Source organism: Taudactylus pleione, unplaced genomic scaffold (genome assembly GCF_031769625.1).
Source record: "Taudactylus pleione unplaced genomic scaffold, aTauple2 ptg000214l, whole genome shotgun sequence".
Lineage (NCBI taxonomy): Eukaryota > Metazoa > Chordata > Amphibia > Anura > Myobatrachidae > Taudactylus > Taudactylus pleione.
Window position 1 is genome coordinate 3,042,103 of NW_028284616.1, and position 19,214 is coordinate 3,061,316.

The 19,214-nt window shown below is 42.8% G+C and overlaps 1 protein-coding gene across 1 annotated transcript in view; it reads right to left on the reverse strand.

The window, feature by feature from the left end:
* DGKQ (diacylglycerol kinase theta) overlaps positions 1 to 19,214 on the reverse strand; it is a 213,681-nt gene that overhangs the window by 59,859 nt on the left and 134,608 nt on the right. Inside the window, exons 6-7 of the mRNA XM_088478399.1 lie at positions 17,243 to 17,396; positions 15,628 to 15,696 (exon numbers count right to left, since the gene is read on the reverse strand). Coding sequence (XP_088334525.1) covers positions 15,628 to 15,696; positions 17,243 to 17,396 — 223 coding nt within the window. The remainder of the gene's footprint in view (positions 1 to 15,627; positions 15,697 to 17,242; positions 17,397 to 19,214) is intronic.

Below are 19,214 nucleotides of genomic sequence, written 5' to 3' on the forward strand. Positions count from 1 at the left end.
AATACTGCACATATACATAAATATTTCTATGGTTATTATAAATTGTAAGTTATGTGTAAAAAATAATAAAACAAAAAATCCTTGTTCATATATAACCTACCCACTTGTCCGATTATAAACTGGGAAGAAAAATGTGACAAGTGCTTGCAACAATAATTAATGTCTGCCCAGATTGAGGTGTGCACATAGCAATTTGTATCAGTTCCACATTTTCAGATATATTGAAAACCACAAAGGCATGATTGTTTAGAATAAAAGTGCATAATATATAGGTTAATGGTAGATTAGTGTCCCGTTCTGGAAGTGCCTATGGTTTGAAATACCTGGAGTGTGTTTTCCATACAACTGTGAATTTGGATGCCGCAGGTAATGCTGATAATGTCCTCTCGGTGTAGTTGCCGGCAGCTTAATCACTGGATGTGGGCTGAGTATAATGATATCGCCGCTGTCCGCCTAAGAGTGGTGGGTGGCACGATGGTCTGGGCAGTATGACCCCTCCTGGTGATCGCGTCTGGCTCAGGAGCTCGCCACTGTTAGAAGGCGGCTAGTTGGGGCTCAGCTGCTCCGGTTGGTGGCCGAGAACACATGCAGACAGCAACTAGTGGATAGTGGATCACAGAACCCAGCTGAAATAATGAATGTTGAAGATGTATAGGAATGTCAGCTCAACGTGTTTCCGAGCTCAAAGGCACCTTCTCCAGAACCAAAATGAATGACTTTCTCTCTCCCTCTCTTCTGGCAATTTAAAGGGCTTGAGCAGATGGCAAACAGGTGTTTCCAATATAAAATTAGGCGCAAATACTTAATTTGATTGGAAGAACGTAAGGTCCCCTTTGTTTGAAAAGGAGAGAAAAAATGCACTAATACACAGACTAGTGTAAAATGGGATGATCAAAATAAATCAGGCAGTAAAATATATATATCAATATATTCTTAATGATTGGAATTGGCTTGTTTTTATAGAAAAAATTAAACCATAAGATAAAATTGTATAATTCTGTGTATATACAATGAATTCACTGGTTATTTGGTTCATAGTAACCAGTGTAATGGTATTTCTCTTGTATTTTCTCGAATCACCTTCATAATTTGCAGTGATTTGTAATTAAAATATGAATAAATAAAATACTTTTTTTTTTTTTTTAAGTATTGTATCTAAAATATCAATATGTATTAAACCTAATTTGTCACATATAATCAAACCAAAAACATGTAATAAAACATAAAAAATATATATATAAAGATAGGAGTGAGAGAGATCAATACAATGATGAGGATATGGAAGGTATAGCTGGTTGAATATCCTAAAGGAGTACAATCTGGTATAAGCAGGCCTAAATAATCTCTAAAGGCCGTTCCATGTCTGCCGGCCTTGTAAAGCCTATGTTAACAATACTAGAGACGCATGTGTTATCCTATCCTATTATGCTCATTGTATCACAGATATCAGACCAAAAGAGAACCTGACTAAAAAAATCCATATTATATTAAAAAAGGAGTTAAGTAAAATTAATCTAACAATGAAAATGGTAGGGAGAAATGTATTGGTTAAATACCTTGAGAGGGCTATTAGTATGGACAGACAAATATCACCCGTGGTGGCTATCTTATGTAAGAAACAAGCTTAACATACATAAATACCACGGTTTCTATTTAACCACCAATCTTCTGCTTATATCGCCGCCTCCCCTTTTATAAAATACCCTAGTCTAATGCATCCTCCCATCACTATAATAATCCATTGAATACTTATTATTGGTATAAGCCAGTAGTGTTATGGAATTAAATTATGTGGAACAAAATGTCAAAATGCTAACATGAAAATGGCCCAGAGGGACCTCTGGTACCATACCCCCTAAACATTGAAATCAGTCTCTGAGATTTCATTCAGGCCGTCTGGTTGTAATGTTCGCATTTTGTGCATCCGATATGTTTCCCTGAGACAGAGGCAAGAGTATCTGTCTCCATCCTCTTGGTGTAGGCATGACTTGTTCTATACCAATAATATTTATACATTGGAAGTTGTCATCATGTTCTTCTAGACAGTGACATGAAACTGAATGTTCTTTGAATTTTTTATTAATATTCCTCCGATGTTCGAGGAACCTGTCTTTCAATCTACGAGTGGTGTGTCCAATATATTGTACTCCACATATACACTGTAAAAGATATACAATGTATATGGAGTTACAATTAATGTATGTATTAATAGAAAAAATTTATTTTGTAGCAAATTAAGTAGGATGTCCTATGTTGAATGAATCCACACCTAATAGACTGAGTGGATCCACATCTAAAACAACCTATGATTTCTCTTTTCAACCAATTTTTATCAGAGGAGTTGGAATGAATATTATTAGAACTTCTAAAAAAAAAGTAGGAGCTAAAAAAATTGCATAGATTTTTGGCTCTTCTAAAAATAATTTTTGTACCAGTGCCCAAATCATGCTTTAACATAGGATCTGTGTATAATATTTTTGATTTGTATTAATAATCTTTTTTAGATCATTAGCCGCTGAGTTATATCTGGTGATAAATTGCAGGGCTTTAGTGAATTTGGAATCGGTAGAAATTTCCTTCTCCGATTTGCTTTTAAAATGAACACTATGATCCAATGTTGAAACTGTCTCAAAAGAATCTTGTAAAAGCGACTCAGGGTATCCTCTATCTCTCAATGCTTATAGTTGCAATTCAGAATGTTGTTTAAATTAATCTATATTAGAACAATTACGAAGTATGTGACGCAACTGTAAATATATTTGCTGATTCCTCATCTCCGTCCCATACAAAAAAGAGGTGTATGGAAAACACAGTCCAGGTATTTTAAACTATAAACACCTACAGAACGGAACACTAATCTACAATTAGCCTATATATTATGCACTTTTATTCTAAACAATCATTGGCTCAAATACCTTTGTGGTTTTCAATATGTCTGAATATGTGAAACTTATACAAATTGCTACGTGCACACCTCAATCTGGGCAGACATTAATTATTGTTGCAAGTACTTGTCACATTTTTCTTCCCAGTTTATTATCAGACAAGTTATATATGAACAAGGATTTATTGTTTCATTATTTTTTACACATAATTTACAATTTATTATAACCATAAAGATATATATGTATATGTGCAGTATTTAATGTCTTTTGTCATTATGATTATGATATGAAAATATTTAAAATTAGTAAAATTCATCTATATTGAATTACATTTTTCTGGTGTATGATTTGTAGGCGCAGCCCCTACTTGTTGTTTTTATAGTGTATAAGGGGCACTACTACTGTCGGCATTTTCCCATCATTTGCGTATGTCGAAGCTGGATAATTGGCTGAGACAAGATCAGTTTAAAATTGAATTGCGGCGACGCCATCTTGCGACTGGCCGCAAGACGCCATCTTGGAAATGAGATTGCAAGATGCCATTTTGCGAATGGCCGCCCAAGCGCCATTTTAGATAAACTCACAATTAAGTACATATGGTGATATTACTATTAGCACCCTGCTATTGCATCTTTCATTATTTCTCATATACACATTAATACGCACAATTGCGCTGTTAACTAGTCGCATATTAGCGAATGCATAAGACCCTATGTGAAAACGCTGTTAAGTAGCTAAATGCGCATGCATCTGTCCCCAGTTAACTAGCGTTGTTATATCAAACCCAGCATACTCACACATTACATATCCACATACAAGGTTCCATAAGCTTTAAGGTATAAGATTTAAGTTCGTTCATTTAGTATAAATCCTGTGATCGGTGTGGAGATCGCATCATGCATTCTCAACTTATGGACCGCAGAGACTTCAAGCAACAAAATGTATATTATATGAACAACTGTTAGGATGTTGCATGTGGCGGGAAACCAGAGACCCTCAGTTGTTAGAGGCTGGGTTGGGTCTATTTGAATCAGCCTGTTAAACGCTCTGTAACAGATGTATCCCCCTTGGGAACCAATGGCATCAGCAACAAACGTCTCTATTGTTTTGTCTATTCCTGGGGGGTATAAATATGTGTGCTCCAGCGCTGGGTTTTTCGTGTTCGTGCTGAATGCTGATAGACGAGGGGTTTCTTGTTGATGCCTAACATCTGGTCCGGAAGTGCTGCGTATGTATACTGTACTTGGTCTGTATAATTCCTTTGCGCCGAATTGTGTCTGGATCAATAGCGTGTAACTGACTGTACTTTTACTTGAATAATACTTTGTGCTTTGGAACCACGTTTAAGTCTGGAGTCTCTATTTACTGTATGACTGCGTATGCAAATTAGCGTCATCCTTAGAGGTTTATAGGTAGGATATTAGAAGGTATAGGCAGGGGTATATAGAGGTTCTAAGTAAGTATCATTAGTTGGGGGCTCGTAGTGAAGTCACTTACCTGCTCGCACGGCACATACGGCTATCGATATCTCAGCAAAGGGTGGAGTGGCCACATGCAGGGTTTACCTGCAACCGCTTTATGCTGAAAGATCGCTATCCGTTTTCGTGTGAGCCAAGGAAGCTGACTAGAATCCAGGGACAAGAGAGGAAAAAGTTTGTTCTCCTTTGTTGATGGAACCTAACGTTTAAAGGGGTGCCGCAGTATTGAGTACGCGGCTGAGTCGCAGTTTTGCGCACAGCAAAGATGCACTTTTGCGTACGCAGCTAAAAAGTTGTTATACGGTTGTGTGGTAGTCGCATTATTGTGTATGCGACTGGTCGCACAATAGCGTATACGTAATTCCGGTCGTACTGCCACGTGTTTAAATAAAGCCGTTGAGGTTTACATTTTTCAATTGTTATCAATATCTAGGTTTACGTGTATTTTTCTGTGCAGGAAAAAGTGTGTAACAGTGAGTATTTGTTGGTAGGGGTAACTTGTTCCCTACAGTTAAGGGTATCGTATGATCCTTAAGGGCTAGGTGCAAGGGTTAGTCTAGCCGCTCGGTAAGCAACTTACCGTTCTATACACAGGAGCAGGTGTACATGTTGTCTTTGCTGTAGAGAGGTGCGTGGAAGTAGCCGACATACAAACTTCCATAGGTGTGGAAGTTGCCTTACTAAATCTTATCCGGGTGTGGAAGTTGCCTTTTTCAAATCTTATCCAGGTGTGTGGGCACTGCCGACTTCAATCGTCCACAGGTAAGTGAAAGTATCTTGATTGTCTTTAACCAGTTTAAATCCTTATTGAAAAGCGTAGGATTTTGTCTCAGAATGGGAGCCGCGCAAACAGTAGAGATGTTAGACAATGATGTGCTGCTAATGGAGGCGCCGATCGGATCGGCTCGTCGTATTATGCATACTAAGTACGGTACTTATGCAATAAGGTATTGTGATGTATGGTTTAAAATGACGATGAAGAGTGTTAGACCGTTTCCCAGAATTGGTAGTTTTGATAAAGATCTTTTAGATAATGTCCGGGATCACATCAGTCTGATGCGCTCCCGAGAGAAAAAGGTTAAATATTATGAATGTTTAAAATTATGGCAGCATGAAGGGGATGGGTGGCTTAAAAATGTGCAAGCGACGCAAACTAGTGTCGCGAGCACATTGCCAGAGAATACATCCGCGATGCTAAATTGCAATATGGGCGAGCCGCAAAATGGCGCGCACGAGCGGCAAGGTAGCGTTGTGGGGAGTATTGTCAGCAGTTCACGCTCACCTCCCCCACCTTATGTGGATGGAGGTGCCAGTACAGCTACCAAAAATACCCATAAAAATGTAACAAGCAATTTGTACCCTCTCTTAAGCAACCATAAAGAAAATGTTTATGATGTGGATGATGAGCCTATTGTAATGTCTGCCATTTCCCATGCTGTGCAAATGATAGATGCTGCATCACCACAATCATGGGTGGTGCCGCCATCTCCATCGGTAACAGCAAGGGAAGTGCTAACACCCTCTGCACCCGTAGAGGAAGTTGTTCATACCATACGTAGCAGCAGCAGATTAAACCCCCAGCCAGGTAACCAGGTCAAAACTAATAAAGATTGGCGTGTGCTGTTAAGGGCCTGTCTGCCACGCAATACCGAAGTGACAAAGTTTATCACGGATTGTGTATTGGGTGGCGACGTTCCCTTAACAGACCAAGTAAACCAAGGTAACATTTCCCGCATTGTAACTCAATTAGGTTTATATTTTCCAGTAGTAGTTAACTGGAACAAAATTTTCACCATTAAGCAAAAAGAGAGTGAAACTGCAGAAGATTATTGCGATCGGGCTCTGCAGGCTATCACCCAGTACACTGGGATAGAAGATATTAAAGATAGCACTCACCACAGGGGAATGATAGTCACGGTACTAATGGACGGTCTGAAAGAGAATTTAAAGACTCGGGTTCAGACCTCACAGCCTGGCTGGCGGGGACTCACATTAGATACACTCATAGAATCTGCCATAGAACATGATAAAAACATCTCAAAAAAAGAGAGAGACCCAGAGCGAAAAACTAATGGCTGTCAGTATCCAAGCTCTGGAGGGAATGACGGTAACATCACAGCCAACAGACACACTCGCACCTGCACACACACTTACACCTGAACAGTTATATGCCCTCCTTAACCTCACGCAACAACAAACACAGCTCTATTCCACTAACCCAATACAACCACAGGTCCCATATCCCCCACAATAGCCTTACCCTCCCTATCCTTACCCATATCCACCACCTTTACCCTCTGCTCAAACCTCACAACAACACGTGTCTTCACCCGATCCACGAACATGTTTTAATTGTAAACAAACAGGACACTTAAGTAGAAACTGTACAGTAAAAAGAATAGGAACTCCAAATCAGGGAAGACCTGGATATCCCCATAAGGGATATGCACAGAGAACAGCAAATGTTCAGCAGGTACCAGCTCCAATTGTGGCCGTAAATGCTTTATTGGAGAATGGTAGCCAACGCTAGGGGTCAGTCCATACCTGTAGTCTACAGATAGTCAGGTTAATGGGAAGTACTAGGGAAGAACCGGTCATGATGGTTGATGTAGCTGGTAGTGAATATCCTTTTCTTGTAGACACAGGGGCGACCAGGTCAGTGATAAAATCTCCCGTTAATTTACAGGTGACCAAAGAGACAGTACCAACAATGGGTGTAACAGGTAAAGTGGAACATTATCCTTTAACAAAGTCCACAGAAGTTACTATTGGGCCGTTGCAAACCAGACATTCTTTCCTTCTGGCTGCTGCGACTCCTACTAACCTGCTGGATAGAGACTTGTTATGTAAGACGGGTTGTGTTATATATTGCACCCCTGATGGTGTATTTTTAGATATCCCAGAGAGAGTTGCACACGAGGTGCAGGATATATTGGACACTCCCCAAAGGATAATGTATCACTCTACAAGTTTAACTGAAAATCCATCTCAGGTAGATGAAATGTTGTCCCAAATTCAAGATTCCCTTTGGACTAAGGATGGACAGGACACTGGATTAATGGCAAACGTAAGCCCTGTAATGGTAAATTTAAAAAGTGGTAGGAAAGCTCCAAAAATTCCCCAGTACCCACTAAAACAGGAGGTAGAATTAGGGGTTTTTCCAATAATTGAGTGATTATTGCAACAGGGAATTTAAGTTTGTACAGCTAGTGTAGCCAACAGTCCCATCTTTCCAGTGAAGAAGAGTGGTGGGAGGGGTTATAGACTGGTACAAGATCTTAGAGGTGTTAATAAGGTAGTAGAGAGCCAATTCCCTGTAGCGCCAAATCCAGCTGTCATCCTGAGGCAGATCCCACCAAATGCAACCCATTTCACTGTCATTGACCTCTGTTCTGCTTTCTTCTCTGTGCCTCTCCACCCTGACTGTCAGTATCTATTCGCATTTACATACAGAGGTGTACAATATACATGGACACGGTTACCCCAAGGTTTCATAGACAGCCCCAGTATCTTTTCCCAGGCATTACACCACTGTTTACAATCCTTTCAACCTGCAAATGGATCTGTTCTAATTCAATATGTGGACGATTTATTGCTATGTTCTGACTCGTTTATGTCATGTTTGAATGATACTAAACTTTTGTTACTTCATCTCTCGCATACAGGACACAAGGTGGCTAAGGACAAACTACAGCCGTGCCAATCCAGAGTAAAATATTTGGGACACTGCCTAACCCAGGGGTTACGACATCTAACAAATGATAGAATCCAGGCCATACAAAACATGATACTGCCGCAGAATCAACAGCAAATTCGTACCTTCTTGGGAATGTGTGGATATTGTAGAATGTGGATCCCAGGTTTTTCTATTCTGGCCTTGCCTTTACAGGAATTAGTCTCTTCCTCAAAGCCCGATCGTGTCATACACACAGAGGAAACAGAGCAGGCTTTTCTTAATCTTAAGGATAGTCTGACAAAAGCTCCTGCATTGGGAATACCTGATTATGAAAAACCTTTTGATTTGTATTGTACGGAACCCGATGGTTGTGCTGCAGGTGTCCTTACACAAAAACATGGTGATGCCAGTAGGCCCGTAGCATACTACAGTGCCCAAATGGACACTGTAGCAAGATCACTCCCCACTTGTTTGAGAAGTGTAGCAGCTACCGCTCTATTGGTGAGTAAAAGTGAGGATGTGGTAATGGGTCATGGTATGATTGTCTACACTCCCCCATGCTGTATCTGCTCTGTTGAACTCAGCTCAAACCAGACACATCTCTTCAGCTAGGTTTACCAAATGGGAACTAGCTCTAATCGCACCTGCACACATCACTGTTAAACGTTGCAGCACGCTGAATCCAGCAACGTGTTTACCATATGTACAACATGATGTACAAAGGGTGGAAGGAGACGAGTTGCTGGCGGCAGGTGAGTTCAGCGGACATAATGATACGCACGATTGTATGACATATCTGAATCAGACCTTTACTGCTAGACCTGACATACATGACAGACCTTTAGAGAATGTGGATGTGACTTTTATACAGATGGAAGTTGTCATAGTCAAACAGACACAGGTGAATTATGTACAGGTTATGCTGTTGTAAATGACACAGACATCATAGAAGCTAAACCTCTTAGTCCTCCTCACTCGGTATAGGTGGCAGAGTTAGTAGCACTAACTAGAGCGTGTGAACTGGCAGCAGGCAAATCTGTTAACATTAACACTGACTCGAGGTACGCGTTCGGGGTGGTGTATGATTTCGGGGCTCTATGGCGCCTGAGAAATTTAATGACAGCAGCAGGCACACCAGTTGCACATTCCCAACACATAAAACATCTTTTAGAAGCAACCCAACTTCCCAAAGCGGTGGCAGTAATTAAATGTAAAGCCCATCCATGTGAGGATGATCCGGTGTCACTGGGCAACAACAGAGCCGATGAATCTGCAAAATGGGCAGCAGGGCTAAAAATGTTTTCTCCAACTGAAAAAATTATGGCCCTCATTAAGAGCCGTACGCTCTGAGCAGAGCGTACGCTCTGAATGAGGGCCGTCCTCCATAACTATGGAGTGTCCTCCTGGACGCTCGTATAGCTGTGGGTCACCACCCACAGCCTATACGAGCGTGCAGTTTGATGGCCGCGATGGTCTTGACCATCGCGACCATCGAAACTGCGAGCCGGAGCCTGCGGTTGAGGTTTTCAACCGCAAGGCCCGGAGTGATTTTGGCTCTATCAGAGCCAAAATCACTCCCACTGACTGATGGCCGGCTTCTGATGGTAGGTGTTCCCTTAGGAACGCCCCCGTCAGGGAGGAACGCCCCCGTCAGGGAGGCACGCCCCCGGCATGCCCACCAAAGGGGGCGTGCTGTCAATCAACATCGACAGCACGCCCCCTTTGATCAGACACAACGAGCGAAGGAAAGTCCTTCGCTCGTCGCGTCTGGCGCATGCGCACGACGGAGCTCCCTCCGTCGTGCGCATGCTCAGTGCAGAACATCGACCCACTTGCGAGCGGACAGCCGCTCGCGAGTGGGTCTGAATCAGGCCCTATGTCTTTCCAAACAATTGATATGCTGAAATTGAGATGCAAAATTTGTGTTCAATTCAGAAAAAATCCATTTGGAAGTCCAAGGGATGTGGGCAAGAGTCCTCCGGGCTCTGGAGGGACGGACAAGGTAAGTCAGTAGCCCCCAAGGCATATTACCCCAGCCTAGCTGAGGCAGCACACGGTCTGACTCATCTAGGAAAACAAGGTATGTGCAAGTTGGTGAGAGCATACTGGTGTGCACCAGGTTTCTCTTCACAAGCAGAAAAGATAGAAATGTCCTGTCTGACGTGCTTGAGGAAGAACATAGGGAAAGCGATCCCTACCGAACCGTCCCACATTCCACCGGCTAATGGACCTTTCCAGGTGATACAAATTGATTTCATCAAATTACCACCCTGCAGGAACCTTAAGTATGTATTAGTGTGCACGGATGTATTTTCTAATTGGGTTGAGGCCTACCCAGCGGCCACTAATACTGCTGCGTCTACTGCCAATAAAATAGTTCAGGAATTTGTATGCAGGTACGGTATCCCTAAAATCATCGAGAGTGACAGGGGTACTCATTTCACAGGTGATGTTTTTCAAAATATGTGTAAGCTGATGGGTATTAATAGCCGACTTCACACCCCCTACCGACCGCAAGCCAGTGCCAAGGTAGAGAGGATGAACGGGACTATTAAAAATAAGTTAAGTAAAATCATGGCAGAGACTGGACTAGGATGGCCAGAAGCGTTACCTTTGATCCTACATAGCATAAGGACCACTCCTAGACCTCCTCTAAATCTGTCCCTATTTGAAATACTGTTCGGTAGACAACCTCACTTGATTATAAGTCCACAGGAAGACCTGAAGGGTAACAACGAGGTAACTGTAAAGTATCTTATATCAATGAGTAAGCAGTTAAAACAGCAGCAGCAGAAACTGAAATTGTTGTCCCATGATATGCCTGAAACTAACTGTCATGATGTTGAACCAGGAGAATATGTTATGATCAGAAATTTATTGCGTTCAGGTTGTTTGACTGATCGGTGGGAAGGTCTGTACCAGGTGCTGCTGACGAGTACTACATCTTTGAAGGTGGCCAAGAGAGATACCTGGGTCCATTCCACTCACTGCAAAAAGGTCAATCAACCGGTGGAGAAAGAAGTCGGAGACGAGGCTGATAGCGTGGAACTGACGCTCGCGAGCTTGTTCTGGGAGGATTGAAAAGGTCGTAGTGAGATACCTGAATTAAGAGAAATTTGCAGGTCTCGTTGTGACAATGGACGGGCCTGCTGTGTTCATTTTCATATTCTCTTTTAGAGTGTTCACCATCCTGGTCGGTTTGGGAATATCCAGTTTCTGTGATGGGAGACCGATTGAGTAAACAGGAGCTGATGGCAGTGCTGATGGAGTGGAGTCAGGAGGAGTGCAATGCCAATCAGGGGAGTGTCTGACCAATCTTAGCACTGTTATTGTTAAAAGAGCTGTCATTCCGGATACTCGGGGATGGTGTGGAGGCTTATCGTCTGAAGATTCCTGTATTTGTGAGCTATGTGGGTCCCTAGTTGATGAGAACTGTATCCAACAGTGCCAACCTAAATATAACCCGTACTGGGGTGGGTATCCTTTAGAGGACTATCATAGCATGGTAGGCAAACTGTTAAATCAAACTGATTGCTGGGTGTGTTCACACATGCCACAGGGACAGCATAACGTAGGGTTGGTGCCATTTCCGCTGAATACCACAGAAATTTTAGAATTATAAAAAGGGAAAACATTGGATGGAAAATTCCTCTCATCCAAACCACCTCATTTCAAACTCCATCAATTCCAAGTAGATAGATCACTTTCTGTTTAAACATAACCAACCCCAATAAACCCAGGAGTTGGGAAGTGACGGGGAATAATCAGACGATGAGCTTCTCACAGAGAGCTGATAATGAGTCCATAAACCATGATCTGTTACGCTCAATTAAATCTGGTGGGAAACATTTTAGGTATCGGTATACATTGAGTTCCACCAAAGAAATTATTGGTAAGGTGCCAGATGGTTATTGTGCTAAAATAATACAGCCAGAGACTTGCATGAACCAGATGGAAGACCCAGAAATAGGATTGTTTGCAAGAGAAATGTGCTTAATGATAATGATGCATACCATCCCTTATGTTCTTCCTGATAATGTATATTTTATATGTGGAAGAAAAGCGTATAAGTGGCTCTCCCCGAGTTCCGAAGGTTTGTGTTACCTGGGAAGAGTAGTCCCAGAAGTTACATAAAAACACACCGTCACCATATCTTCACACACAATATGAACACAGAGGCAAAAGAAATATGATACCTGGTGATGTGCATAAAGCCACTCAGTTAATTAGTGAGACAACTGGCTTTCAAGTTTTAGTCGCACTGGATCCCACCAGGATTGCTCGGGGTACATAAAATTTTAGGTATGTTCAGGAACTTGCTAAATTGATAGATAATATCACCGAGATGTACGATGACACATTCAGATATACAGGGAGAGAATTGCAAGCGTACAAGAAAGAACTGGTGCAACACAGGCTAGTGTTGAATTATTCAACTGCTGTTACTGGAGGGTATTGCGTAACGTTAGCCACCCAGTTTGGAGTAAAATGTTGCACCTACGTCACCAATGATACTAGCGACCCCAAGGAGATGATAGACTGAAAGATGGATGAAATTCTGCAGCTAAAATGGGAGTTTCGTAAGAACCATAACGCTTCAGTGGGTGAAGTAGGGGAAGAGATAGAAGGATGGGTTTCATGGCTGAACCCAGTAAAATGGTTCTCAGGTCTAGGGGAATGGGTTCAGGAAGTGATCGCCAGCATAGGCAAATTCTTGATCCTTATACTAATTGTCATCATAATGATTGGCATATGTGTCCGGTGTGTTCCTATTGTGTTGAAGTGTGGAAAGTGTAAAAATAGAGTAAAATGAAAGAACGAAACTATGATGGTGGTCAGTAATGACAATATGAATGCCGAGGTAAATATAGAACTGCATTACAACCCTGAACTAGGAAATACCATCATTTAATGTATCATATTTAGAAATACATAGAATGTATTATTGAAATTTTATTTTTAAAACACCTTAGATAATGTAAAGTCTAAATTCCCCTTCAAGACTGATTTTATAAGACTGGTGCATTCCCACACCTTTCACATGATCTTCCAAGATCCGCGGTGTGCGTATAATAGTAGTTTTATGCCCCCACCCAGAGACACATTATTGATGGATTAAGAACCACCTTGTGACATCCCATAATAACACTAAATAATATGTAAATGTATGCATAAATTAAATTCAAAGAGTAGATTGTGATAGCATGTTGTTCGCTATCAAAGGGTGGACTGTTGAAGCTGGATAATTGGCTGAGACAAGATCAGTTTAACATTGAATCGCGGCGACGCCATCTTGCGACTGGCTGCAAGACGCAATCTTGGAAATTAGATCGCAAGACGCCATTTTGCGAATGGCCGCCCAAGCGCCATTTTAGATAAACTCACTATTAAGTACATATGGCGATATTACTATTAGCACCCTGCGATTGCATCTTTCATCATTTCTCATATACGCATTAATACGCACAATTGCGCTGTTAACTAGTCGCATATTAGCGAATGCATAAGACCCTATATGAAAACGCTGTTTAGTAGCTAAATGCGCACGCATCTGTCCCGTTAACTAGCGTTGGTATATCAAACCCAGCATACTCACACATTACATATCCACATACAAGGTTCCATAAGCTTTAAGGTATATGATTTAAGTTCGTGCATTTAGTATAAATGCTGTGAAATAAAGATTATTTGGTAACTAAGGTTTTATACATGGTAAGTAAGCAGTGTTTGGTTTTGTACTGATGCGTACTCTTTCCACAGTATTCCGGTATAGTCGGTGTTGAGATCGCATCATGCATTCTCAACTTATGGACCGCAGAGACTTCAAGCAACAAAATGTATATAATATGAACAACTGTTAGGATGTTGCATGTGGCGGGAATTCAGAGACCCCCAGTTGTTAGAGGCTGGGTTGGGTCTATTTGTATCAGCCTGTTAAACGCTCTGTAACAGATGTATCCCCCTTGGGAACCAATGGCATCAGCAAAAAACGTCTCTATTGTTTTGTTTATTCCTGGGGGGTATAAATATGTGCTCCAGCGCTGGGTTTTTAGTCTTCGTGCTGAATGCTGATTGACGAGGGGTTTCTTGCTGATGCCTAACATCTGGTCCGGAAGCGCTGCGTATGTATACTGTACTTGGGTCTGTATAATTCCTTTGCGCCGAATTGTGTCTGGATCAATAGCGTGTAACTGACTGAACTTTTACTTGAATAATACTTTGTGCTTTGGAACCACATGTTTAAGTCTGGAGTCTCTATTTACTGTATGACTGCGTACGCAAATTGGCGTCATCCTTAGAGGTTTATAGGTAGGATATTAGAAGGTATAGGCAGGGGTATATAGAGGTTCTAAGTATCGTTACGTACTACAGGGAAAATGGCCGCCGCGGATATTTTCACAGGGACCTGTGCATGCGCTATAGACTCTGGGCACACTCTAGTGCCCAGAGTCTATAAGTGCGGCGCTGGCCGTGCACCACACAGTGCGCAGCCAGCCGCCGGACGGAGAGGAGGGGGCCGGTGTCGGAGACTGCACACAGGCCCCCTCCTCTCTAGAAACACCCCTGGTATAAGGGGTACTATGGTGTGGTCAGGGCCGCCATCAGGGGGAGACTGCCGGGACTGGAGTCCTGGGCCCGGCCTCTGGCTGAACCGATAAGGGCCTGTCCGCTGCTACCACCTTTGCAGAGCCTGCAGCCTGAACTACCCGACACCGACCCATCCTCGTTACTAAATTATGGAGCTGGAGGAAGCAGCCCGGCTCGGGCCACTCCTCCACCAGCTTACAGTGAAGCAGTCAGACTCCAAAACAAGCTTTCAATAAAGCTTGTTTTGGAGTCTGGTGGTCGATGTCGGAGGAGCCGCGGAGGGGAGCTGCACTGGATCGTGGAGGAAGTAGCTGCTGCCGGATCCTTCTTATCGTAAGTGGGGAAATGGCGCACAATAACCTGGGGGGAGAGGGAGGTAATAAAAAAAAAGACAGAAATTCGACGCACCGCGCACAGACTGCAATCAATAACGGGGGGGAATATGAGTGAGGTGTATAAAAAAAAAGGAAGGGCGCACAGGCTGCAATCAATAACGGGGGGGAATATGAGTGAGGTGTATAAAAAAAAGGAAGGGCGCACAGGCTGCATTCAATAACGGTGGGGGGGGGGCCCTGTCTGTTCTGTCAGTCCCGGGCCCCACAATTTCTGATTGCAGCCCTTTGTGGCCATGCCCCCTTTTGCAGCGGACGCATAAGTACAACCTTAGATTTTCCTTACCCCCACTTCAACCACTGGGTGAGGTAATTTGAAAATACTGAGATTCTGATGGGTTAGCAGTCAAAATTTAAAGCAGCAATGTTTAGTAATGCAAAACTAACCTGGTTTTCCCTTGCTAAACATTTCAGCTTTAAATTTGACTGCTAACTTGCCTCAGCAGTTGCCGGATTCCTATTACATTTGCCAATCATGTAATAGCACTAACCCACACAAGGCAAACTTACTTTAATTCTACTACAATTTACTGAAATGTTACAATTCGTTATACTTCCACTTCAGGAAAATGTGACTTAAATGTTCTAGCCTCATCAGTATTGTATACCTGAATCAGTAGACGTGGGGGTTTCCTTCACCGAACCTTGTGTTATTCCATCTGTGTCATTGTCTTCATCTGTCAAAATAAGCATAAACATTTTAATACTGCCTGTGCCAGTTCCTAGTATGCAAAGTTTCTACTTCTTTTTATGTAATCCCAAGACTGCACTGTTGCCTATAGAAATCAGCAAAGTTTTGTCCACCCAACAGTTGGCATATTCAGCATACAGTATGTACAACAGGACAGATTTATGATCAGCTTTTTTTATTATTATTTTATTTCAAACAGTCTTAAATATGTAAACCTTACAACACCCGGTGGGAAACTTGCCTGCTCTTTGAAGGCTGGGAGGACTCCCCCTAATTCCGGACAATTGAGGTTAGTAAACAAACCTCATATCAACGTTTTAATAAACATGGATATATTTGTCAATGTTTAGAAATGTATCTCACGATCATTGTTTTACAGACGGGATAAAATTTACATATCGTTCTTCATTCGTATCTTTAATTAAACAGTCTACCATCTAACAAAGGGAATCGGTAAGATATCCCGGCTGCCGCAGGGCCGGGAGTTCGAATCCCGGCAGCGGCAGCCCGACAAAACAGCAGAGCCCGGCAGCGGAACCCTGACAGCGCTGGAAATCCTGATCGTTGTAAGGTAAGTATTGTCTAATCTAACCTAACCCCCCTAACCCTCCTTAGGGGTGCCTAACCCTAACCCCACCCTTCCCCGCTGCCTAAACCTAAGTCCCCCGGGAGGGTGCCTAACCCTAAGTCCCCTCCGGGTGCCCTAAACCTAAACCGTCCCCCCCCCCCCGCGGCTGTCCGCTCGCAGCGCCCTGCATCCTCACGATCGGGATGCCGGGCACCTGTCTCCCGGCGTCGGGGAAATGAGCGGCGTCTAGATATAGACGCCGGTTATTTATCACACGGCGGGATAAAGCAGTCGGGAAGGCTTCCCGATTGTATACCTAACAAAGTTATTGAAATTTGGGGGAAAATAAAAGAACCAAAACCTAAATTGTTCTATTATCTGATGCGTGCCCATGGGTAAACTGCATTCAAGAAATATTTTCAAAAATAAACCTTCGCTAGAAGATACAATTATGTTACCAATTGTGAAATGAAAGACATTTTGATTGATCCAGGATTAAATTGCATCAATTTAATTGGTATTTTATCAAAACATTACACTTTTACATGTAAAGTATTACTAATAATTATGAGCACAATGCGTACAAATTACTGGAGCACATATACGGAAACCCCGTCCTTTCCTTTCACCGCCCCCAGTATAAAATTCCACAGTAGCACTTTTTACAGTCGCTGTGTTAATTTCACTGAATAAAAAGGTCCTTTATTACATCGTGTTTTATAGTAAAACAATATTACAAAATTGTGTAAAAGCACCAGCTTCATAAAATCTGGTTTGATATAAATGTCAAATGTTATTAAATTAGAGATTTGTGACTTTTAATTCATAACAATGTGAAAATTTCATAAATTTGCTTTCCAATAAAAGGACTGAAGCATAAGCACATTAAGAAGAATGCCAAGTGCACTGCTAGAGAAGGATAAAATAATATCACACGAAGGAGAAATCGGGGCTAAGTACAAACCTTGTTCAGTTTGGAGACTCTCCGATATTCTAAAGCAGTGCATTTTGCTAAAGTTACGGGATTGCAGGAGAACACAGTTGGGTGGAAGCACCATGTTTCTTAATTTTCCAAATGTACACTCGTGGGTCAAGATTACATAACAAGCTGCATGTGCCTGAAAAAGAACAAAGGGGAACAAAACAGGATGACCGATTCCATATGCTGATTACCATATACTATGCTCATGTAGGCCACTAATTGGCATTTTTACCATGGTCTCATAAGTGCACCCAGGTTCACCAAAGGCACAGCTATGGCTGGTAATGATCTACATAAACTGGTGCATTTATTCTGTCAAACAAAAAAAAAAAAAACTACGACAGACAGAAAGTAAAACTTATGAGGGCTGCCAGCATCCGATCACTTCTCCAGGATGACAAATGACACTTCATTGCCCAACGGACATAATAATGGACAGTGAAAACAAATCACACACAAAACAGTACACATGGTGCAGTAGAGATGGAACGTAGAATAATATGAGATATGGTAAGAACTTACCCTTGTTATCTCTATTTCTACGAAGTCCATAGGGTTCCACAGGATACCTTGGGGTATAGGTGATGACGTCAGGCATCGGGCACCATAGAGTTAAGTTTCAGCCTCCCAGGATGCACTAGGGTCCCCCTCCTATAGGGTCCCCCTCCTATACCCCGCCCCCAGCCAAGGCATCTCAGTTAGGTACCAAGCCATAGGCCGGAGGAGGAGAAGGAAGATAGAGAAGAAAGATCTGGACACACACAAGAATCACATTCTCACCAGAGGGAGACGGAAAAACCGGTGACCAGAGTAAAGCCCATCTGCAGCACAGGTGCGACAGGGCAGGAGTCCTGTGGAACCCTATGAGCTTCGTAGAAATAGAGATAACAAGGGTAAGTTCTTACCATATCTCATATTTTCTACTTCAGGGTCCATAGGGTATCTACAGGATACCTTGGGGATGTCCCAAAGCAGTATCCTTTAAGGGTGGGGACGCTCTTGTGCTGAAAGGAGAATCCGCCGCCCGAAGGAAGCATCCTGAGAGGCAAAGGTGTCAAACGCATAATACCTCACAAAGGTATGGACAGAGGACCACATAGCAGCCTTGCAGATCTGGACTGCAGAGGCACCATGTCGAGCTGCCCACGAAGGACCCACAGACCTAGTGGAATAAGCCTTCACAGAAGGAGGAACCGGCAGGCCTTCATGAAGATAAGCTTCAGAAATAGCCATACGGATCCAGGCTGCCAAAGTTTGCTTTGAAGCAGGCCAACCCTTTTTACGGAAGCCATAGAGGACAAACAAGGCATCTGACTTCCTAAACGAAGAAGTGCAGTCAACCTAAGTCCTTAAGGCCCGCACAACATCCAAAGTGGCCTCACCCACTGAAAGGCCGGGTGAGTTAAAAGCTGGAACAACTATTTCCTCGTTAACATGAAACTGGGAAACAACTTTGGGAAGAAAATCAGGACGAGTGCGTAGCACTGCCCTGTTCCCATGAAAAATCAAGAAAGGTGGTCTACAAGAAAGAGCCCCTAAATCAGAAACACGTCTGGCCGAAGCTATGGCCAGAAGGAAAACAGTCTTAGCTGTAAGCCATTTAAGATCCACTAAGCCCAGTGGTTCAAACGGCGGTCCTTGGAGAGCTCTCAGGACCACAGCCAAGTCCTAAGGCGCAACGGGTGGAACAAAAGGCGGCTGAATTCGCACAACGCCCTGCATAAAGGTGCGTACATCAGCGATTGTAGCAATCCTACGGTGAAACCAGACAGACAGGGCAGAAACCTGTACCTTCAAAGAAGCAAGGCGAAGCCCGTGGTCTAGTCCCGCTTGTAGGAAGGCGAGTACACGAGACAGACGAAACTCCCGCGGTGAATAACCTCTCGGTCGACACCACTGGAAGAACGTATGCCACACGCGATGGTATATTCTCGTGGAAGACTGTTTCCGAGCT